Source organism: Trichomycterus rosablanca, chromosome 23 (assembly GCF_030014385.1).
Source record: "Trichomycterus rosablanca isolate fTriRos1 chromosome 23, fTriRos1.hap1, whole genome shotgun sequence".
Lineage (NCBI taxonomy): Eukaryota > Metazoa > Chordata > Actinopteri > Siluriformes > Trichomycteridae > Trichomycterus > Trichomycterus rosablanca.
Genome location: NC_086010.1, coordinates 19,550,748 through 19,576,799, shown reverse-complemented (window position 1 = coordinate 19,576,799; position 26,052 = coordinate 19,550,748). Strand labels below are relative to the sequence as shown.

Here is a 26,052-nt window from a genome sequence, read left to right as displayed (position 1 = left end):
TCTAACTACCATCCGATCTCATCTCCTCCAGTCTAACTACCATCCGATCTCATCTCCTCCAGTCTAACTACCATCCGATCTGATCTCCTCCAGTCTAACTACCATCCGATCTCATCTCCTCCAGTCTAACTACCATCCGATCTGATCTCCTCACAGTCTAACTACCATCCGATCTCATCTCCTCACAGTCTAACTACCATCCCATCTCATCTCCTCCAGTCTAACTACCATCCGATCTGATCTCCTCACAGTCTAACTACCATCCGATCTCATCTCCTCCAGTCTAACTACCATCCGATCTGATCTCCTCACAGTCTAACTACCATCCGATCTCATCTCCTCACAGTCTAACTACCATCCCATCTCATCTCCTCCAGTCTAACTACCATCCGATCTCATCTCCTCCAGTCTAACTACCATCCGATCTCATCTCCTCCAGTCTAACTACCATCCGATCTGATCTCCTCCAGTCTAACTACCATCCGATCTCATCTCCTCCAGTCTAACTACCATCCGATCTCATCTCCTCACAGTCTAACTACCATCCGATCTCATCTCCTCACAGTCTAACTACCATCCGATCTCATCTCCTCCAGTCTAACTACCATCCGATCTGATCTCCTCACAGTCTAACTACCATCCGATCTCATCTCCTCCAGTCTAACTACCATCCGATCTCATCTCCTCACAGTCTAACTACCATCCGATCTGATCTCCTCACAGTCTAACTACCATCCGATCTCATCTCCTCACAGTCTAACTACCATCCGATCTGATCTCCTCACAGTCTAACTACCATCCGATCTCATCTCCTCACAGTCTAACTACCATCCGATCTCATCTCCTCACAGTCTAACTACCATCCGATCTGATCTCCTCACAGTCTAACTACCATCCGATCTCATCTCCTCCAGTCTAACTACCATCCGATCTCATCTCCTCACAGTCTAACTACCATCCGATCTGATCTCCTCACAGTCTAACTACCATCCGATCTGATCTCCTCACAGTCTAACTACCATCCGATCTGATCTCCTCACAGTCTAACTACCATCCGATCTCATCTCCTCACAGTCTAACTACCATCCGATCTCATCTCCTCCAGTCTAACTACCATCCGATCTGATCTCCTCACAGTCTAACTACCATCCGATCTGATCTCCTCACAGTCTAACTACCATCCGATCTCATCTCCTCACAGTCTAACTACCATCCGATCTCATCTCCTCCAGTCTAACTACCATCCGATCTCATCTCCTCACAGTCTAACTACCATCCGATCTCATCTCCTCCAGTCTAACTACCATCCGATCTGATCTCCTCACAGTCTAACTACCATCCCATCTCATCTCCTCACAGTCTAACTACCATCCGATCTCATCTCCTCCAGTCTAACTACCATCCGATCTCATCTCCTCACAGTCTAACTACCATCCGATCTCATCTCCTCCAGTCTAACTACCATCCGATCTCATCTCCTCACAGTCTAACTACCATCCGATCTCATCTCCTCCAGTCTAACTACCATCCCATCTCATCTCCTCACAGTCTAACTACCATCCGATCTCATCTCCTCCAGTCTAACTACCATCCGATCTGATCTCCTCACAGTCTAACTACCATCCGATCTCATCTCCTCCAGTCTAACTACCATCCGATCTGATCTCCTCACAGTCTAACTACCATCCGATCTCATCTCCTCCAGTCTAACTACCATCCGATCTGATCTCCTCACAGTCTAACTACCATCCGATCTCATCTCCTCCAGTCTAACTACCATCCGATCTGATCTCCTCACAGTCTAACTACCATCCGATCTCATCTCCTCCAGTCTAACTACCATCCGATCTGATCTCCTCACAGTCTAACTACCATCCCATCTCATCTCCTCACAGTCTAACTACCATCCGATCTCATCTCCTCCAGTCTAACTACCATCCGATCTCATCTCCTCACAGTCTAACTACCATCCGATCTCATCTCCTCCAGTCTAACTACCATCCCATCTCATCTCCTCACAGTCTAACTACCATCCGATCTCATCTCCTCCAGTCTAACTACCATCCGATCTGATCTCCTCACAGTCTAACTACCATCCGATCTCATCTCCTCCAGTCTAACTACCATCCGATCTCATCTCCTCCAGTCTAACTACCATCCGATCTCATCTCCTCCAGTCTAACTACCATCCCATCTCATCTCCTCACAGTCTAACTACCATCCGATCTGATCTCCTCACAGTCTAACTACCATCCGATCTCATCTCCTCCAATCTAACTACCATCCGATCTGATCTCCTCACAGTCTAACTACCATCCGATCTGATCTCCTCACAGTCTAACTACCATCCGATCTCATCTCCTCACAGTCTAACTACCATCCGATCTGATCTCCTCACAGTCTAACTACCATCCGATCTGATCTCCTCACAGTCTAACTACCATCCGATCTCATCTCCTCCAATCTAACTACCATCCGATCTGATCTCCTCACAGTCTAACTACCATCCGATCTGATCTCCTCCAGTCTAACTACCATCCGATCTCATCTCCTCACAGTCTAACTACCATCCGATCTCATCTCCTCACAGTCTAACTACCATCCGATCTGATCTCCTCCAGTCTAACTACCATCCGATCTCATCTCCTCACAGTCTAACTACCATCCGATCTCATCTCCTCCAGTCTAACTACCATCCGATCTCATCTCCTCCAGTCTAACTACCATCCGATCTCATCTCCTCACAGTCTAACTACCATCCGATCTCATCTCCTCACAGTCTAACTACCATCCGATCTGATCTCCTCACAGTCTAACTACCATCCGATCTCATCTCCTCACAGTCTAACTACCATCCGATCTCATCTCCTCCAGTCTAACTACCATCCGATCTGATCTCCTCCAGTCTAACTACCATCCGATCTCATCTCCTCCAGTCTAACTATTATCCGATCTCATCTCCTCACAGTCTAACTACCATCCGATCTCATCTCCTCCAGTCTAACTACCATCCGATCTGATCTCCTCCAGTCTAACTACCATCCGATCTCATCTCCTCACAGTCTAACTACCATCCGATCTCATCTCCTCACAGTCTAACTACCATCCGATCTCATCTCCTCACAGTCTAACTACCATCCGATCTCATCTCCTTCAGTCTAACTACCATCCGATCTGATCTCCTCACAGTCTAACTACCATCCGATCTGATCTCCTCCAGTCTAACTACCATCCGATCTCATCTCCTCACAGTCTAACTACCATCCGATCTCATCTCCTCCAGTCTAACTACCATCCGATCTCATCTCCTCCAGTCTAACTACCATCCGATCTGATCTCCTCCAGTCTAACTACCATCCGATCTCATCTCCTCCAGTCTAACTACCATCCGATCTGATCTCCTCCAGTCTAACTACCATCCGATCTCATCTCCTCACAGTCTAACTACCATCCGATCTCATCTCCTCACAGTCTAACTACCATCCGATCTGATCTCCTCCAGTCTAACTACCATCCGATCTCATCTCCTCACAGTCTAACTACCATCCGATCTCATCTCCTCCAGTCTAACTACCATCCGATCTCATCTCCTCACAGTCTAACTACCATCCGATCTCATCTCCTCACAGTCTAACTACCATCCGATCTCATCTCCCCACAGTCTAACTACCATCCGATCTGATCTCCTCCAGTCTAACTACCATCCGATCTGATCTCCTCCAGTCTAACTACCATCCGATCTGATCTCCTCACAGTCTAACTACCATCCGATCTGATCTCCTCACAGTCTAACTACCATCCGATCTGATCTCCTCCAGTCTAACTACCATCCGATCTGATCTCCTCCAGTCTAACTACCATCCGATCTGATCTCCTCACAGTCTAACTACCATCCGATCTGAGCTCCTCCAGTCTATCCGATCTGACCTCCTCACAGTCTAACTACCATCCGATCTGATCTCCTCACAGTCTAACTACCATCCGATCTGAGCTCCTCCAGTCTATCCGATCTGACCTCCTCCAGTCTATCATCCGATCTAAGCACTGATATTCTGATCTTTACACACGATACACACATGCACCTCAAACTCAACATTTTAAAACACCTGTAAAATATTTACCACATAACACCACACAGATCTGCTCAATCACCACTTAACCCCCCTAATCAGACGAATCCACAGAAAGCAGCACCGCCAACTCCATAAGAAACCATTCTAGTGTGCCAAACATAATAATAATAATAATGTTTTGTATTTATTTCCACAGTAATTGAACTTTAGTGATGAAACATGAACAAAATCTTTCTCAGGAATGCTGTTCCTGGTGTAGACGAGCAGATATGACGAGGTTTGAATGAACAGCTGCTCTGGTCCCTCTGTGTGGACAGAGTAATTCCCTCTTTGTTAAGGGAAGCGTGTTTTTTTTACCCGGTGCTGATCAGGAAAACCCCCCGTATTTCAAACCATAACAAACGTAGAGCAGATTTTCCTTTTCTTTCTTACTCCGGACAAAACGAGTTCAGCAGAGCCACCGTGATGCCGTGACATGTCACAATCAGGAAGACGACCACCCTTTCAAACGGAGAGTAACCAGATTGTGGTTTTTTTTACTCTCTATACTTGAAATGGGTCACGTTCTGGGTAAAACGACAATAAAAAACAAAAACAAAACGTGTGTTTAGTATAGAAAGTGGTGGTATGAGCTAGAAGCTGAGACGGATACTGCTCATCTTCTCTCACACAAGTGTTGAGCCGGAGCAAAGGACAATGAGGTTCATTTTATATTCTGTTCAGTTTAAATTTTGGGTTTTGTACCTGATCTCCCTAAAGGTGTAAATCAGCCACAGTTGTGGTGCTTGCTAAGATTGGCAGGTTACTGGTTCATTCCTAAACTAAAGCTTCAGTCCATGTGGAGTTTTTATTTTGACTTTTAATGCACTATAGTTTCCTTTCACCTCCCAAAAATATGCAAGTAGATGAACGAGTGTGAAGAGCCGAGTGAATGTGTGAGTGTTTGATGGACTGGATAAGCTCTGGATCCACCTCTCCCCTGATCAGAATAAATGCTTAACCTTTAGCTCGTGGTTTAACAGAAAAAGTCGAAAAAAAAGTTTGATGATTGTGTCAGTGAAGGACAGTTTGATTGAGATCTCTGAGCAGGCGTCTCAATAAAACTGTGACCAATTACAATTTATTTCTTCTTTTCTTTTGTGAAGCGTGTCCGACTCCACGGCACAGCAGATCAGCTCAACTTACAGCTCAAAAAGTCCCGAAATCAGGAGGTGAGACGAAGCTGTAACTGTACATCACACCGGTCTGCACCAGGTCCATTCTGGTGACTGGACGAACATGCTAAAGCGCTCTGACTTCTCTCTTATAGCTCTATTAGTGTGTGTGTGGGGGGGGGGGGTATGTTCAGGGTACAGCCATGAACTTTCTCCTCAGACTTCAGACACTCATCACACACCGAATTAACCAAACCTACAGTCCAGAGAGTCATAAAAGGGACAGACGTGGACTCTGGACGGAGCGTGGAGCCACATGAAAGGCCGCGTAAACCCCCCTCCTGTCCGTGAAGAATTGCCTCATGCTGAGGGAAAAAGCCTGGTCACCCAACACCACCAACCTCCCCGGGGCAAAAAACAAAACCCCCCAAACCCCCTCATGCACTCCCCAAACTCTCCGCACTCCCGCGCTTATTTGTCGTGCTCGGCTTATTATTTCAGTCGAGGCGAGAGAGCGACTTTCATCCAATCACCGCCGGTCTGAGATTCGGTTTAACTCCGGACTGATCGAATCCAGATGCACTTTATTTTCAACCGAATTAACTCCACTTTGTTTGCGGAGGAGAAAAAAAGACGATTACGGTAATAATTATCATCCGGACGAGTGAAAATCACTGAAATAAGACCTACTTCTTCCTACTGCTCACGGGAAGTACATCACGGGGATAAATAAACTCAGCCCTGATTTTATATTCACATGAAAATTACTAAATGGAAACGGGGTTGTCTGGGAAATTTCAAAAAGGTCATTTGGTGTTAAAAAAAAGATTCAGCTCCAGTGAAAAACCTCTGTAAGACGTTTATACTAGTTTTTACCTTATAAACAGAATAAATTGTGCTCGTTTGGATATATTTAACTCCCCCTGTGCATTCTGGCAGCCTGTGTTGGCTACACGACCACCAACCTGGCCGAGGAGAGCTGCAGGCTAGCACACACGATCCACGTCTTACAGAGAGCCTCAGCACACACAGAGGACCATGCTACCCCCCATCCCAAAATTCCTCGGTAGGAGGAATTCGACCACATGCAGCCTCACGGCCAGGAGCCACCCGGTCACCCCAACTCTGCCTGTAATTATTATTATCATTATTATTATAGGTATGCACCATTACGTTTATTACTAATGGGCACTCCGATGGCACAGCGTCTAATGCAGAGGAACTAGCCACGACTGTCCATGACCAGGGCAGCAGAGGTATTACAACCAGAGGGAAGTGGAAAGTGAATACATTGGGAGGAATGCTGAGAAAAAGCCTATTAGTCAATAACGACACTGAATCCACGACTGTAATAAAATTGTACTGAATTTATAATGCTGCTGATGATGATGAAGACTAACCTTGCATCTGGTAGCTGTAGGGCGCCTGTCCGGTCTGCGGCGTGCTGAAACTGGAGCTGTAGCTGAGAAAGCTGCTCTGTCCTGGAGACTGAGCCTGACTTTCTGTCTTGATTCCTGCCCACAATGGACCTAAATCAGTTAGTGACACCAGAACAGTGACGCACATGATGCAGAACTTAATGTCTCATGATGCAGGACAAACAAAGGAGAGCAGAGAGAAGACGTGTGTGTGTGTGTGTGTGTGTGTGTGTGTGGAGGCCTGTCAGCTCAGGTCGTTCAGTGTTTTTATATTCTGTGAATCAGAAAAGTGGCTACAAATCAGCGCACCAGGCTGTAGATATGAATTTGAGTTGAAATGGAAGATGGACTGTGAGCCCGGGGCAGGAAGGACTGGGTCTACAGGTCAGAAAATAAAATAAACACCTAATAATAATGAGAGTGAGGAGGGTTTGGGTTTCTCACCGTAGGCGGGTATACCGTACGGCTGGCCCGGCTGAGGGTAGGTGGCGTAGGCCTGCTGCATGCCGGTGCTGTACTGCGTCTGTCCGTACGCGGCCATGTTCTGGGACGAGGGGGTCGGGAGGATGTGTGGGTACGGTCTGCTGTTAGAGAGAAAAGACAGAAAGTTCACATCATCACGTCGTCACGGTTACACAGCTCTATTATATATCATTTATTACATAATAAAAACGTAGGAATATTTCAGACTGGTTCTGTTCTCGGTGACGGAGGTGTTTTATGTTATTTATGAGACGCCTGGTGTAGAACAACGTTTCTAAACATGGAGCGTCTCTGTTCTGCTGATGAAGATTTTCAGCTCCTGAGTCACGGAACCAAGCTGCTTATTTTCTAGAGCAGAAATAAACCTGCACTTACTTGGAGGGGTAAATCTGCGGAGAGAACTGGTGAGTTTGTCTTGGACTGAAGCCACTGTTTCCAACAGCTGCAGAAACACACAAGCACATCAGAAAAATATTATCTATAAAACATGAATATCACAGCCAGAGTGAAAAATCATTACGCTGCATTTCGTTCTCTTTTAATAATGAGGAGAAACCAGGAGGGAAAAGAACTGCTGAGTGTAGCACAGTGCAAACACACACACACACACACGTTTACCACCCTGAACATGACTGGAGGTGGATTGGCTGCTTTTAACCTGGTGTTTAGTGCCTGTGTGAGTGGTTAAGTGGGAGCTGCTCTGTGATGTACTGGTGTGCATTCCAGTCCCAAATCCATACCACAGAACCTTAGCATTTAGAACTTGTCTTGTGCCCCCCAGTTACAGTATATTCACTATTTTATATTTTATATGCATTGACTTTATCTTGATATGTTAAGTTACACGTATTAGCAGCAAAATACTGTAACAATATTCATGTGAACGTGCTGTTTAGTTTTGTTGGATGCTTTGAGCATTATTTTCAGCAGTAGTGTGTGTATGTGTGTGTGTGTGTATGTGTGTGTGTGTGTGTGTGTGTGTGTGTGTGTGTGTGTGAGAGTAATTGCTTGTGACACATAAAGAAACGAGACTCTGTGATCGAATGCGAGTCCTAAACATCAGACACGTCCCCCCCCAGGCGCCCCCGTTTCTAAAATAATTAAACCTGATTAATATGAGTGAGAGAAGGGAAGCGGTGGTGATTTACGCTGGGCTAACGTTTAGAGTATCCGCTGTTAGTACAGAGATGAAGATCAGCAGAATTAGCGGCGGCGTTACGGCACGGTGTGAGATCAGCGCCGCTTTATCTAAACGTTTGCTTTAGTTTGAGAAGAATCCATACGGAGATGGTGTAAGAGATCTGATCTGGGCTGGAGATTCCGCCTGTGCCGTCAAAACAGGTCAACCGAGAATCTAAACACAATCTGAGCAATGAAAAGTTACGGGGGGACGTGCTCAGCCTGGCAGTGGTGGGGCTTGAACTAGCAGACCTTCCATTCCTGGTTCAGTACTTTCACCAGGGTTTAACACTTAACACTGTAGCAGCTCCAACTGTCCAGTGTAATGTGACTGCAGGGATTCACTACAATTCAGTCACAACAGCATTTGTTAGATCTGACCATGGCACTGATCTGTCACCACACTGTTGTGGTTCCAATGCTGTACAATGAAGAAGTAGAATTCAGTAACACTGGTGTGTGTGTGTGTGTGTGTGTGTGTTACCTGATCCTGAGAAGCTATCCAGTGATGCTTCTGCTACAGACGTGGTGATGTCACTGCTGCTCATTGGCTCTGTTTTAACTGCAACACAGACACAATAACACACATAAACATGTGTAGAAATAGAAGAGACTGAAATCACATTTCTATTCTGCTCTATTACAGACCAGGCAGCAGCACTGACACAAACACACTTAATGCACACACACACACACACACACACACACACGTGTGCCAAAATATTAGGAACACACATGTTTAGGAGTGGTCCTAATGTTTTGGTTCATCAGTGTATAATGTAAACAAAATTGAAGCCTTTGCGTTGGTTGACACTGTATACACTAAAGTATGTGGACACCCCTCCTAACTATTAAGTCCAGGTCCCTTTTCTGTTTGCGCATGTCTGTGACCATGTGCCCAAAGTCAGCACAAAGCCCTAAACTCATCCCCATTAAACATCATCGGGATGAATTGGAATTTAACTGTGAGCCAGGCTTTTGTAAGGTGTAGTTTTTTCACCCTAGAAAGGCCAAATGTTTAATTTTAATATACACACCATTCAGAGGAAAACTAACCGCTGTGTGCAGTAACCCAGTTCTACCACAGAGGTCACTAATTCCCCAGAGTTAAGTCTCCCATAAACACTCAGCAAGCTACAAACTTCTGATAGCTGTGACGCTCTAATCTCTCTTTTAATGGACTGACGTGAGCTGAACTTGTTTGATCCAACAGCTAATACGCTTGTTTTATTTTCCCGTTTTCTGTTGCTGTTCCAGGATCACACACTGTGGTACAAAGCCTGACGGTAATGATTTACATGACACTGGACTATCAGACACCTCAATCCATCCATCATCAGCGCCTTTATCAGATTTATCAGCTGTCCATGTTTCTTACTGCGGGCTTTTATGTGGCACAGAAAGCGAGAACAGGCATGAAGAGTGTGAATGGAAGCTGAAAATCGGTGTGTTGCGGTGTGGAATGCATGAACGTGCGGCAGCAGAACCGATAGAGACGTCAGGCTGGAAATAAAAGTGTTACGAGCTCGACCCGGCCACCGAGACATCATTTCACACCGGGGCTTCACACAACTGTGTTTCTGAAACGCTTCCATCTGTACTGCTCAGAGAGAGACGCTCGTGAGAGACAAGACAGAAAGAAAGGAAAGAAATAAAGGAGAAAGGCAGAAGAGATTCTATTTTATTTACATGAGCAACTTTTCCTTCTGTAATTTTACCTCAGCTTAGACGAGAGCGGACGCAAAGAAAAGGAGATGAAATAGCGTAGCGCTTTTTCTTTCTTTCTTTCTTTCATCATGTGGAGAAGCTAAATAATGTGGTGTGGAGTGTGGGTACAGAGTTCATGCCTGGTAAAATCCCTCATGCCCGACACGCTGAACATGATTCCTCTCAGAACAGACCAGCATTTTCCCTCATTTTGTTTACAAAACCAGGGAAAACCAGCATGCACAAACCAGCACGCTAACATCTCAGTGCATACCATGAGTGGCTCAGAGGTCGACCCATGCTTCAGTCACACACAGCACAGCACAGCACAGCACAGCACAGCACAGCACAGCACAGCACGTCCTAATGAAAGGAACAATAGTTGCACTGGGATCCTGATCAGATCCCACATACATCGCATGAGTTTAAACACCAAGTATTGTCCTTTCATTGCTTAGCTTTGATCCCTTTCTGCACAAACCTGCAGTGGACTGTGAGCTAGAACCTAATAACCAGTCGGCTGTGGTGAGCATGGTGATGTTATCACCTGCAGGGAGAGAGAGTGGCACACACAGGGGGGGGGCAAAATGTGACCAAACACGGGCACCAGCGGCACACACCACACGAAAATAAAAACATCACATCACAGGTCACACTGTACCTTCCCTCATACTCGGTCTAAAGTCAGAACATTCTGATCTATACCTCATTCTATATCACTAAATCATACACTGTAACATCAAAAGTTCACATACGCCTGTGTACGCCACACTTTCATGGCCTGAGTGAACGACTGAATCAGATCTACAATCTCACGTTCACGTGGGTTTATGAAAATCTGCTGGGTCAAAAATATACAGACACCAACCGACAGGATGAATTCAGTACGGTTTTACACGCTGCTGCACCAGTCACATGGACAAAGATGCAGGAGCAGAGCTTTATTCCTGGCAGACAGAATCTGGCATTATAAAGCCTGCTCGACAGTGTACAGAGCAGTCCATGTCCCAGCTGTGCTGTGTTGTATGTAACTTGTGTGGTGGATGTATTTTCTGGTGCTTCTTGGATCAGGTCAGAATATCCAGACAAATTCCCTCCAGTATTAGTGGGGCGGGGGGAACCTTGGCAAAGAGACTACTGTTCCACATGAATTGTCTAAGCTGCAGCGGGGATGATTCTGAGCCAGCAGATTTTTTAGAATGTGTTTTATTCATTATTTTAATACAATACACCACTACATGAACTTTATCATGCTAAACATAATTACATTTACTCCATGTACCATCAGCACTGTGACTTCATAAATCCTCTATAACTACAGCTGCACTAATCACACGTTTCTTAACGCCAGTTCTGAACTGTATTTATTATGTTTTTGGGGTTTTTCTGTGATCTAAATGAACACGTGAATCACATCAGCACATTTCCAGCACTTTATTAGCTGCAGATGATATTTGGGTTGCATGTAGCAGCAGCCAAAAACCAAAAAAACATCAATCTGATGGTAACATTCAGTAACTGGAGCAGAAATGTGCTGATTCTGATCACGCACCCCTAATTTATCAATAAAGAATAAATAAACTCTACAGAACTCTGCTTCTACACCAAATTATATCACTAAATTATCATTTACACTTGATGAAGTATTTATAATCTATGTCGTACTGGCTGAATAAGTATAGATCAAGCATATTGAGCCAGTATAAAGAGCTTTAGTGTATATACATACCACCTGTACCCTGTCAGCCCTCACTCTGTCTCTGAGTACAGAATAATGTATAGATGTATAGATGTAGCGTGCATCACTTAACACATTGATTTTCTTGCTAACATGCAGCCATCCATCGTCACTACCTGTACTCTTAACTTATACATTGATTTTTATTTAACTTCAGATCTAATCTATTTTATTAATCAATCCTGATGTTCAAACAGAAAACCATTCAGTTCCTGAATATGTACAGAACATATAGAGTATCGATCCGCTCACGACTCCTCACATGATGTATCACGGGAAACGCGCGTGGCCGGTGGTTCTAACATGTTGGTTTATCAGTGTATATGAATCGTTTCTAACATTCTGAGGTGATTAAAATGTGACATTTATATTTTAGGATAATTTAATATGATAATAATAACTGTGTATAATTTAATTGATGATAAATATTGATTATGAGCATCATCAGGCTGAATATGATGTGATGAATGCAGGTGAATGAGTGAATCGTACCTTCAGTGCCATTTGGGGTCATGGAATTGTTGTTAATGTGCGAGTTGTCGAGGTTGTTGCCGTTTGGGGATTCGCTGCTACCACTGACTCGACTGTGCGGACTGGCTAGATCCTGCATTTCCATAGACCTGCTAAACACACACACACACACACACACACACACACATGAATGCAGCTGAATATTTCATTTACCTAGAAGTGTTTATTAACATGTTTTTATATAATAAGCAAAAATCTATAGTGACGTTTAACCAGGAACGTTGGCTGGTGATTCATGAGGCTACAGTGGGCACATGCTCACAGAAAATGAACTGATGATTGGAAATCAGAGGGTTGGATCAGAATGAACATGACATCCATGGACCCAACCTACCCCATAATTCCAGTTAAGCATGGTTCCAGTGCCACAGTCACAAAGCACAAGTCTCTTCAAACTGCGTTCCTAAACGTGACGATGAGTTCAGTCCACCTTAACGTCCTGTTACCGGTCAACCGATCTGAATTTAACCGAGTACCTGAAATGCGTTAGACCAGGAGAACGTCATGCACCACACAAACATGAAGCAAAATGCCATACTGAATTGTGTCTGTTCTAACAACACAGCAGTTCTAAGCAGTATTAGTGTGGTGTTCCTAATAAAGTGACCAGCAGGTTTAGTGTCTCTGACTATAATATTTATTTCTGACATTTTCTCTCCTGCTGCTGCTGCTGCTGCTGGAACATGACAGGTTCATCACACGGCAGTTTGTTTAATCAATCACGAGCTTTTTATTCTCACACCAGCGAGTCTCCTGAGATGAAAACACTTATCTCTGTCCCTGCAGGCACCGAGACATTCGACACACATTTAACAATTAATGAGACGCCCGATAACGACTGACTGACTCATTTTAATCCTTAATAATTCATAAACTGGCTGCATTCTCATACACTCCGTGTGTTTCTCAGCGTCCGTCCTGATGAGGTGCTGCAGCGCTTATTTAGGTTTGTTTGATTCCCAGAATGAACTTGGTCACTACTTGGGTCCAAAAATGGACAAATAAAAGGGGGTTAATTGAATTTAGGGGTTTGGGCTTTTGCACATACAGTATTGTGACACTAAATTCACAGTCAGGACTGCTTTTAAAATAACACGTTTCTCATTTATTAGGAAACATAAATCATCAGGAAGTGAAATGCTGGGTAAGCACAGGCGTCCGAGCCATGACCTGCCATTACAGTCTTAGCATTGTTTTTATATGTTTGTACATTAATATTTACACGGCACACTCTTCACCGTGCGTTTCCATCCACAGTGGGTAAATAATCATCCTGACTGGTGTCACAACTGAGTGAATTACGAGCTAATGCATTAGCATCATAGGAAACTGCACGTCCATTTAAAAACGTGGCTCTGTGTGTGTGTGTGTGTGTGTGTGTGTGAAAAGGCCGAGAATGCAAAGCCACAAAGTCAAACATGCTCGTCTGTGTTTGCCTTCGCTAAAACCTTTATTATAACCAAACGCACATGAAGAATAAAAAGCGAGCGGCCAATCAGAGCAGTCGATTTAACTCAAAATCATTTAGGGTTTATGAGAAAAAATGACACGCCCATAATATACAAATCATCAAAGCCATAAAAACTCTAAGTGTGGTAAGTAATCACATCATCATTTATATTGATCACATTTTTGATCAATCCTGAATCTTCAGGCACTTGAATAATAGACTCGTATATAAAGCACCAGACCTGGCATCGTTCATTCTGCCATCCTGCTATACAAATGTAATGCATATAAGAGCCGTGCTCTGGGGCCCGATGCTGGCAGCTCAGTGAAGCCTGGATTTAAGTGGAACATCAGTTGTCATGAATTCAAACTGCTGCAATCCTGCCAATATTTTATTATGTGTCTGATCAACCGAAAGGAGCTGCAGCATCTAAACAATTACTGATCATTATAACAAAAATAAACTGTCACAATGAAGGGGTGGTGAATGTGTCTCTTAATTTCTACCAACAAGAAACACCAATAACGGCATGTTCAGAAAATAAAAAAACACAATTTTGTTTATGTTCTTATTTTATTTCTAATTATTTTCTATTTCCCGTTCAGATGGTAACAACGCAACTACACACAGGAACCATCATCCTCGAGAGCAGGTTCATGATACGGCTGTTACACGAACAATAAACGCTCCTCTCATTCGTTCTTTTATCTTTTCACTTTTGTGTTCAGACAAAAACGAGCTTCATTCTTTTTACATTTCATCAAACCACTACAGCAGATTAAAGAATATCGTTCAAATACTGCAGATCAGACATGAACTTTCTCTTTCTGTTTTTCTGCCTTTATTAAAAACTTGTTCACGTCCAGAAAAAATAATCAAACAACAACGAACAACCACAGCAAATAAAATAAGAGCAGAAGAGTCTCAAATATTCACATTTCCACCTTCAGACTGAATAATTAAACAGTAATAAAGAACAGCAATGAATGAACAACGAACAACGAAACCAAAACACTTCAAGTCATCAAGAGACTCACAGAGAAAGAATGAGCGCCGTCAGTCACACTTTTAGCTATTCTTATTTTCTTATTTATGCTAGAATTAACTGTGCACATTCAGGCGAATTTGTGTATAATTCATTTAAATGGACTCGTTATAACAGAACCGGATGATTGGACTCAGTTCTTTCTAATTAAACAGCAGCAGCACATACAGACAGTTTTGCACCTTGTATTAAAAAAAATAATTAATCGTTACATCAGAACAAGGCGACGGACGCCATTTTCTCTCCCTTATTTATTTATTAATTTGACATTTTCCACCCTCTCCACTTCCTGTACACCTGAATCCTGAGTGGTTTTTCCTCTCTTACCTGAACCCGGACAGATCTCAGCTCATCACAGAGCCTCTTTCTCTCTCCCCTCTTTTTCCCACCTGTGCTGAAACAACTCGGCTCTTTGTTAGCGTGGCTCGGTGTCACCGTCCGGCCTCGAGCGTAACACAATAGACGCCGTCTGAGAAAACATTATTGTTATTCCCAGGCAGGCAGACGGACGGACAGAGAGAGAAAGAGAGAGAGAGAAACGGAGAGCGAGAGGTGGAACAGAGGGACACATTGTCTAGGGTTTTTTTTTCCTCCTGCAGGTCCTCCCTCCTGAGAACCACAGAGCTTCTTCAAATGAAGGGAAAGGTGATTCATCATTGGACTACGACAGCTGCAAACTGGATTAGTCCTCCCCCCAATCAACATGCAAAAGCCGCTTAGCCAAGGTAAGCAGGAAGGGGGGGGTGGGAGGAAGGAGGGCGGGGGTGAGTGAAGGGACGCCTAAAAAAGAGGGAAGGATGGGAACTTGTTGAGCAGAAGCAAGTGGAGCGAAACAGTCCGAGCATCTTCTCCGTATCTTTCATCTGCAATTGACGCTATCTGAAATTCATCTTTAGGCACAATGACAGTTCCTAATGACTCTGCCTCGGGCCACTCCAGCACGGGTGGTGATGATGGTGCTGGGGAGGAGGGGGGCTCACCAAAAAAAAAAAAGGAACAGCAGAGAGACAGAGAGAGAGACAGAGAGAGAGACAGAGAGAGAGACAGAAAGCACTTTAGAGCCTCCGCTCCAGCGCTCCATCTCACACAAATTGGAAACGAGAACATATGGAGCCACATATGGTTCTTATGACACTAAAAAATGCCCCCATTACCCCTGTGCAGTTGGCAGGAACATTCTGTCACCCACTTTCACCCAGTTCAGCTTACCCAAAAAAACACACCGATCATCTCAGAGAAGCAACAAGCACTTCATCACCTCCAGAATCAGAATTAAATTAAAGCTAAATACAGAGACGTTAAATGTGCTGTTTAATATCCAGAAGAGTTCGTAAATAAGAACTGAAATACATCATTTATGTAAACCATGTTAAACAGAGATATATTTTCTTTTTTTTACACTTAAATAAAAACTAAACAAAATCTACTTTTTGTGAATTGTATTTTTGAAAACCTTACAGAAGCAACTGCACTATAAGAACTCTTTCTCGTTTGCTATATAAATATAAAACAATAAAAAGTGTAAGTATAAAAGTTTATTTTCCTATCTGAGGCATGAACTAGGAATGTTGCAGCCAGGTTAATTATTATTAATGACTTTATATTAATTAGCTATAGTCTGCAGTCAAACAGGACATTATAAATCATTATTTATGCTTCTGTAATACACCAGTGTAAAATCTTTTACTGTTTATTTTAACGTACATTTTATTCTAATAAAGGCTTATTAAACAAATAAAGATTATAAAATACCCTGGAATTTATTTTAATTCATTTTATATCTTTAACAATTCTGTGTTTAGGCATTAATTAAATACATCTCATTTTAATGAGAATTAAAACATTAAAGTGCAATAAAGAAAAAGGTATAATAATAAAGATTTTTTTTGTAATTGTATAAATCGTGTGCATCGGTGTTTCTAGATCCTGAACTAGAATCAGAATTGTTTGAGAAGCATAATTATTTATCTGAGCGACAAAAAAGCAGAAAATAAAAATGTAGGTAAAAAAGTGCAGTAAATTCACTATAGATCTGGTAAAAGATCTCATTTCAGCTTTTTTTTTTTAAGAATAGATTTGATTTATATAATTGTGACTCCAGCTCTCACGTCTACTGCGCCTCAGAAAAGTGTCCGTTCACCTGATTATATCAGCACATTTATTTATAAGTGCTTCGTTTTTCAGTTCTACACAAATACGGACTAAGGGAGCGTTATATATTGGGACGGGGGGAAAACGGGGAAAAAATATAATTTTAAATAGATATAATTATAAACTGCAGTTCACATGAATTTTAGCAGAATGCTGCATTAATGAGAAACACTATTAAACTATTAAAGATGCACTTAAAATAATAATAATAAAATGATCCTACAATCCATTTATAAACACCACAGAGTGCCGTCCTGTTTGTTTAAGCTTATAAAGAACAGGAAATGTTCATGGTGCAGGTTCGAATCCATGACGATGGTTTACTAAAGCTATAAAGCGCATTAGTTTATTAGAGATGCAAACAAATAAAAGAAATGTTTAGAACTGAAGGTTCCTAAGATTCTAAGAATTAATTCGACTGATGGTAATTAAACACTGTAGATTTTGTGATGTTGTAAAGCTGGAGTATTTCTCTTGATTGAAATGCTCTCTGCCTGGAACGAGGAGCAAGAAGTGACGTACAGGAGGAGAAACTTTATCTTCTGTAGAAATAATAAGATTACAGGGTGAAATTTGAGGCCCGGTTCGACCAAACCGTAGATGCAGGGTGGAAGTGAAAGAGCCGACATCACACACACATGAGTGAATCTAGTCCAAGCTTCATTTTTAATGCGGACGCTCTATTTTGTGTGTGATTACACTTTATAAAAACTTGTTAACTCGCTCATTTTAATTGATTATCCTGTACAGCAAACCTCAAAATCATCAGTAAAGCCTCTGTCCATAGATATAATGTATGCTTTCACAATTTTAATACAGTCAGTGCAGTACGGTTGACTATTTAGTTGTAATTTAACTTCTGAAAATTGTACAAAACATCTTATTTTTATATTGAGCATGAATTATGTGTTTCTAGAAATGTTCTCCTAGTGTCAGAAGACCTACAGTACACTCATACTGCACAACCAAGCCTTATAAACAGGGTCAAAAGCACTGAATAATATTTAAAAAAAATAAAAGGTCAAAAAGATCTCCGTGTCTAAGCAGCACAGCTAACAGAAAATCGAATTAAGCTTATAACAGGACACCAGAAATCTTTACGTCTTTAATAAAATAAGTTTAGAGATGATGCACTTTCTCTGGTCTGGGGCTTAAAGATGGATCAGACAGGTACAGGTAAAATCATGTGAGCTCAGACTGTCGGGCTAACAGAGCACAGAGGAACACAGCGTCCATATAAATGTGAAACAGTGCACACGATTGTGATCATGTGTAATTCTGATCATGAATGAATGAATGAATGAGCTGAAGGTTTCGTCGCACTCGTACTGCACGATGAAGCCGGACTATCTGTTCTAATAATGTGATGAAGTGATAAGGAGCTTGTTGTCAGGGTAACGATGGAGGATTGACGAGGAAAAAGGAACTTTTAGCTTCAACAGAAATAATTCGATTACAGAGTGAAATCTGAAGCCGAGTTCTAGCAGATCGTAGCTGAGCGGTGGGAGTGAAAGAGCCGGTACGGTGCACAGACGTGGAGCCGGTGAAACGTTTTAATTCTACGTGGACGCTCCTCGTTATAAGACTTGATATTAAAGGCTGGACACTTTTAAACAGAGTTCTAAATAATGAGCTGCTCTAACTGATTCCACTTTTAAATTCTCTTATTTAGTGCTTTGTCTATAAAATATTACATTTTATGTGAATATTATATTAACTAAAACAGTTTTAAGCTTAGAAAATATAAAAATAAAAGTCACACTTGATGTTTTGTCAAATGTGTGTCCTTATTAATTTTGCTCTGCCTGAATGAAAAGAAATATAAATGTATTTAGTGTCTAGAACTATTAGTTATATTATTTAAATCAATCACACTTGTGAGCCGATTATCAGGAGCGCCTCTCTAGCAGCAGCAATAATATTACAGGTTTGTCTAATTCACAAATTTATTTAAAAATTAAATTCAGAAGCGGGATTAACACAGATTCTGCATGATGCTCCGATCTGCTGAATTTTATTCTGCCTAAAAAAATAATAAATGCACGTTTAAAGCAGCGACAGGTGAGTCTGTGCTGATAAAGCAAACACAAGTGCAGAGGAGCTAAGAAGCTAAATAGGTTTTATATAAATAAAAAAGAAAAGGATTTCATTCTTTCATGTGCACGCTGCAGTTCAGGCCGAACGGGACGGGACGGAGCGCCTCCTTTGATGCAACAAAGCAGAGCCTCGTCAAAAAAATAAATAAAGACCAAGTGCGCGTCACTCACTGCTGTTTGTTCATGGATACCAGTCAAGCACAACAAAAAGAAATGAGCAAACACACACACACACACACACACACACACACACACACACACACACAACTGAGCATCAGACGAGCAATTATCTGCTGCACAATATTGTTATTAAGGACAATTCTTTTTTTTATATTTTGAAAATTTAGCACTTTAGAAAAGTTATTTAATAATAACACATAATGAATATTATTTTATTACATTATTTACTGTTTACAGATGCAGCTTAATGTGTTTAATAAGGTTTAAAGAAATGAGTTTTAATTGTATTTATTTGTATTAATCCTGATTCATTTTGTGCAGATCACAGAGATAATATTTCCTCTAAAATGTGAAGATTTAAACCACACGCTCAATAAACACACAACAATTTAATTAAAGCAACTTTCAGCTGAACCCACAAATACACACACACACACACACACATAAGACTGTCAATGTGGACAAACACTGAATAAAATCTCGTTATTTAACCAAAAGAAAGAGAAATGATGGTGACAGATTGTAAAAAAATCACACACACACACACACACACACACACACACACACACACACACACACACACACACACTTTCACACACTGTACAGAACTCAGTGTAATATTAATTCATAATCATCTTTACTTCAGGTTATATGAACATAAATAATACTATTAATAATAATGTTGTATTAAAGATACATAGTTAAAAATAGTTGAGATTTATTTGCATTCTTAAATGAGCAAATATATAAATAATGTAATCTATTAAAGGGTTACAAGGTTCTGGAATCAGCTGTTAATGTCGTTCTCAGTGTTTCTGATATAAAAATAATCTTTGAACTAATTACATTCACAATTCACACATTCTATTAAATCATAAACTAAAACTGAACACTTTATATTAGATTTATATTTAAAAGAGAATGAAACACATATTAGAAGGAAGAATCTAAAACACACTGTGGAGTGTGGAGCATAAAAACTCAAACAAAACCATTTCTGCTCCCGTACAGATTTCTACTCTCCCTCAGACACACCCAGTACATTCAGGGTTAGAATTAACCTCGTTCTAAATTATACAGTAATAATAATAATAATAATATTAAATAAACCGGTCTAGATCTAAAGCAAACATTTTATTTCTTTCCTTATTTATTGTTAATTTTAATATGAACTAAATGTTGTAGTTGTTCATTTTAAACGTGTATTTTAACACCAGTAATAAGGAGAGTGTGCAGTCTGCTTCTTTTAATAAAAAATATTTATTTAAACTGTATTTTATTTAAAGATTTTATATTAAATATGAGGGTTTTTAGATTGGTTGAAATTTGCAAAGAACTTTTAGTTTATTTTTTTGTTGACGACTTTATAATGTTCAAATAAAATACATATATTTTAAATTCTATTTAAAATGGATTTAATGTAAACTGAAATGTATTTTAATAAGAAAGTATTTTTATCACACTAATAACTGAACACTGACATTTATTGTTTTATCAAATATAAATACGGTTAAATATATTGTAATGATAAAAAAGTCAGTTTTAAAGCAGGATAATAATATTAATAATTAAAATGAAATATATTTTAAATTATTTGCACTAGTAATTTGCAAATAAAAGATTTATTTATTTAACTGCACTAATGATGAACGTTAAGTAACTTATTTTGCCTCTATTTTAAAAATGAATGTATATTATTGAAATTCTTTACTAATTTTTATTTTAAATGTAAATAATAATTATAATTATGACAATGTTTTACACATAAAGTGATGATGTTAATATAAGATTTAGATAATTAGACTCTTCTGTCATTACCTACATTCATTGACTCTAAACGCGATGCACAGGACCACAGATATAACCCAGTGCATTATGGGACGGTGCAGGAGGAGTGAGGTGTGTTTGGTGCTAACAGGTGATTAAAACGTTAATTCCTGTCAGATTTTGGTGCACGTGCAATTTGTCTCCCTGGTTTTTGTTCGATGTGACGTGCAGTTCACGTTAAATCTGCTAATAACGCGCACCTCGGGCCTCCAAATCACTTCCAGAAGGGCCATTCGGCTAAAGTGCACACTTCAGGCCTCGCTCCCTACCGCAGCGTCACGAAAATACCTCTCCAAAGCAAAACAAACCCCAAAGCTAAAGGCTCAAAGATCTCAGAGATCGGCCTGTCATTTCCTCTTCCCACCCAAAACCTAAATATGTAAAGAGTAAAAACACAGCGCTGCACTTTTACACTTTATCTTTAATAAACCGTCCTCACTGCATTCAGATCCGTACGACAAGTCACTGGGTTACGAACAATCAACGTTTACGCAAATGTTTACCCTGCACATACAAACACTCGTCCCAATTACACACGAATACACGAATCATTTGCATAAATCATGAATAATTATTGGCCTCCTGTGGTTCACTAACAAAATAACACACGGCTGTATTTACCAAACACACTGTGTGTCATAAACAGCATCAATTAACACCGTCTGTCAGCACACACTCACACTCACACACACATTGTGGTGTGTAAACAGAGGCTGCGGATCTGGATGTGACGCGACGCATGGCTGCTTATAAAAGAGTCACGCGTTATTAAAAACAAACAAACCACATCCAGTCAACGGGCTACACCCAACTCGTTACGGGGAACTGATTAATTACATCATGGATGAGTCTCTATTTCACACAAATTCTGCATTTCTAAAATAAAGCTGTTTTATTTTTATTTTAATTATTGAGAGCTGATAGACATGAAGAATTAAAATCATATACGAGTGAGCTGTGTGTGATCAGAAGTTTAAAAGGTTTTTACTAACAATTGTTGTGACGACTCTACACGTCCTGAAACACAAACCTTTACCAGCTTTATCCTTATTCTATGTTTAAAATAACTTTTACCAGATTATATTTATTACTTATTTTAATGTAAGAGTGAAAATGACATGCATGTGTGTAATTTGCTTCAGTAAAACCAATTTAGAAGTTAACAAGGTAATATTTATAAAGCAGGAGATGAAAACTGTAGAGATGATCTAAAATCTAAACTTATGTTGGACAAAGTGACCGTGTCACACTGCAGCTCGACATTTAAAATAAATCTAGAATAATGTAAAATTCCATGTTAATACACACTTCTTTGTTATTAAATAAACTTTATATAAGAAACACATTCAACTGAAGTGTTTTATTTGAATTAAATTAAATCCGATTTAATTACTGACATACAAAAACGCCATCAGTAAGATTAAGAATAATAAAAAATGAGAATAAACTTTTATTACTATATTAATCACTTAGAATAACTTATTTTAAAGCATAAATATTTGTATGATTGTATTTTTTTACATTTTGCTGTGGAGCTCGATGCTGTGCTTCTGTAACCGACAGAACGGACAGAACCGGAGCGAATCTGACACCAGATCATGTTTTACTTTTATTATTAACATTAACGCAGGTCCAAATATTACAGTAAAATAATAAACACAGTTTTTTTATAGATTCGTACAGTTTGTATTGTTCTAAACATCTTGTTTAATCTGCTTTAATCTTACAGACAAAACTAAAGTATTAGGAATAAACTAATGAAGAATAATGAAGCTGTAATTTATAATGTTTTGCTTTTATAAGAATTAAAGTTATAATAATGTAATAGAGATGAGGTGTGTGTGAGGGTTCAGGTGTTCTCCAGGTAACCTTTAGTATTTAGATTTAAAAAGGAGTCAAATTTATTGTAAGTTTACTAAAAAAATGATTCACTCTTTTATGTACTGAGGTTTAGGGATTTAATAGCATTATATTTATTTATATTATTATAAATACATTTATATTGCTTTTACATATTTTAATGTATTTCATAAGATTAGAAATTCTTGTGTTTTAACATTTATTTTACTATAAATCTGATGCTTTTTCTTCTTCTAACATTTTATTAGTTTTAATATCCAGCAGTATAATAAAGTGTTAAATAAGTTTGGAAATGTCACATTTTCCTGATTCTTTATTATTTTTTATAATTTATTACTGACAGTGGGCCCAAAACAAAGAGAAATTAAAAAACTAATGTTGTGTATAAATATTTGTTTACAACAAATTTCTTAATGATTAAAATGAGTAAAATAAATGACTATGTTTATGCTGCCTAATATATGAATTAAAATAAATCTACTGTAATATATTTATAACTAATTTATATTGAGGTTTTACTATAAATCTGTTTTATAAATAAGTTTTTATTTACTCTTTCTATAAACACATTAATCATCAGATAATAATTAAAAATGAAAACTTTAAATCCACACTGTGTTAAATATCTAAATGATTCAGTTCTGTATTAAATAAATAAATTCTGCTCCCCAAACAAACACAAGTGATAAAATTAAAAATGATATATTAAAGATGTGAGAAATGATGCAGCTGTATTATTTATAATCAGAGACACGTTGCAGATTATGATGTATTTTTTGGTTCATTATAATAAGAATGTAATAAAGTAATAATGTAATAATAATGTAATCTCTGTACCTGGCAGGCGGCCGTGTGTTTGTAAATGTCACTTTTTTGTTTCAGAACTGACAGTTTGCTCAGAGCTCAGAGAAACACATCATTTCTAATATAGTTTCCCCGGCAGTGTGTAAATAATAATAATAATAATAATAATAAATATAATAAGTACTCACTACAGTTCTGGATGAATCCGTGCACTTTTTTATCCCTCTTCCCGTTTCCTTCACTTGTCTGATTTTCGTCCCCGATCGACTCAAGTGAGGAAGAAGAATCTCGAACTGAAGGAATAAAAAAAAGCAAAAAGCTCTGAAACGTTTCAGACTGAAACTTTTTTCTTTTTCATTTTAAGCCTGAAAAAGCCATGACGTCCCGGCGTGGATCTCAGGAGACCAGGCCACTCCAACAGTGTGTATGAGAGTGTGTGTGTGTGTGTGTGCGAGTGTGTGAGAGTGGACGGAGTACTGCTGGAGGCAACTGCAATCCAAATCTGAGTGAGAGAGGCCGGGCGAGAGAGAGAGAGAGAGAGGGAGTGGTGAAGAGAGGGAGGGTTTTAAAAAAGCCCAAAGTTGCCCTCAAACACACACACACACACACACACACACACAGGAAGGCTTTAGGATGGAGGAGGAGGAGGCACTTGGGATTTTTCTTCACACCAGTCCTCCATATGTCACTCACTCGCTCCTCTAAGCCGAATTTCTCTCCTCCAGATTTTATCACTCCTCCTAAAACTGTTCCTCATCCCTCACTCGCCCCGGGCCCAAACGCTTCCCCTTCTGTTTGTGTTTCTTTTTTGTTTGTTTGCTCATTTACAAGGACCACACTTCTCTCCTAAATCCTTTAGTTAATGGTTTGTGATTACAACTGGGGAGATTAACTAAATAGCCAAAAGTATGTGGACACCCATCATAATTAGCCACACTTATTTCTAACAGATACGATAAATTAATTGTATAAAAGTATGGGAATTCAATATTAATGTATACGTTTTTTTGAATGAAATGTCTAACAAGCTCACAGTCAGATATCCATACACTTTGGCCATAAAGAGTAACTCTAACTGACCCTCTGTAGATCTCACAGGTTTAGTTTGTGAGAAGACAGTATGGACAAAATTCAGATAACGCTTTCTTAAGTGTCCAAAATTAAATGAATGGGTACGCAGACCCTTCTTGTGTCATCCTGATACAAGTAACACCCTTGCAATAATTCAAAACAACATAGCAACCACAATGCAACACCCTAGAAACCTAAAAAAATCTAAGAAACCCCTCAGCAACAAGTGATCGGTAACAGTCAATATTAACAATTACATGTAATAACATATGAACTAGCCTGCAATAACCTTACAACCACCAGGGAAACTATAGCAAACCTGGAATACCACGGCAACTGCTTCACAAAACCACAGTACTGATGTGTTTTAATACAACTATCAACTAACTTCAATGTAAACACTAAAATTAATTTAGAAAATCAATCATCTTTTTATATTAAATACAAATAAAAACCACAAATGTAAGGTCACAGAATTCCATACAGTGTAACTATCCAATAAATGTCACTGCAAACTGTATTTCTTATCACTTCTGTAGCACTCAAACAAGAATTTGCTCTGATTTCCTGGTGTAATGTGAGTAAAAAACAGAGAAGCTGATAAAAACTCACATATATGTATAATATTTATTATAAAGATGCTTTAACTAGAGTTGTATAGATCACTGTTAACACAGTATTTCAAACAGCAAGTCCTGTGCTTAATATTTGTTTTTATTTTTCACTAAACTAGTCAAATTCGAACAAACAGCACATTGAAAAGCAATTAGTACATTATTATGTTTTTAATGCCATTAGAAATCTGTCTGCTGTGTACACAATACAGTGACCATACAGTTACCTCAGCAGCTAAATAAATGACAGGCTAATGCTAAAATAGCTCTATCAAACTGTCAGCAAATTTACAATATCACGACTGAAGTATTCTGTGTAAAAAAAATAAATGCATATAATCTGTTTTTCTAGAGAAAATCGACCAAATATTTAAAATAATCAATATAACAACTTTCAAACCTCAATTCATTACAGCTCATCCACTCGGTGTTTCACTCTGAGGTAATTAAGGCAGCGTCCCAAACCGCGCCCTGCAACACTACAGAATTATAACAACATAATTTCTAGTACACTATTAAGTACACACTATTTAGTGTATTATGGTGGATTTGGAACACTTTCCCGCCTTTTTGGTGCACGTGAGGCAGATAGCTAGAAGATTCTCTAATGTGAAACTAACAATTATCTATAAAACATCAATCTACTAAAAACTATTATTATTATCTTTATA

The 26,052-nt window shown here is 39.6% G+C and overlaps 1 protein-coding gene across 8 annotated transcripts in view; it reads right to left on the bottom strand.

Moving 5' to 3' along the window:
* Positions 1 to 25,822, bottom strand: part of eya1 (EYA transcriptional coactivator and phosphatase 1) — a 54,566-nt gene extending 28,744 nt beyond the window's left edge. Inside the window, exons 1-8 of one of the 8 annotated variants that reach the window (XM_062985274.1) lie at positions 25,782 to 25,822; positions 23,885 to 23,989; positions 12,245 to 12,375; positions 10,496 to 10,561; positions 8,792 to 8,869; positions 7,504 to 7,570; positions 7,090 to 7,229; positions 6,628 to 6,741 (exon numbers count right to left, since the gene is read on the bottom strand). In XM_062985274.1, the coding sequence (XP_062841344.1) occupies positions 6,628 to 6,741; positions 7,090 to 7,229; positions 7,504 to 7,570; positions 8,792 to 8,869; positions 10,496 to 10,561; positions 12,245 to 12,368 (589 nt within the window). In that variant the 5' untranslated portion in view covers positions 12,369 to 12,375; positions 23,885 to 23,989; positions 25,782 to 25,822. Of the gene's footprint in view, positions 1 to 6,627; positions 6,742 to 7,089; positions 7,230 to 7,503; positions 7,571 to 8,791; positions 8,870 to 10,495; positions 10,562 to 12,244; positions 12,376 to 23,884; positions 24,048 to 25,781 lie in introns of those variants that run through there. The other 7 variants (XM_062985279.1, XM_062985277.1, XM_062985275.1 and 4 more) reach the window with 7 other exon arrangements.
* Between the last annotated feature and the right edge of the window lie 230 nt (positions 25,823 to 26,052).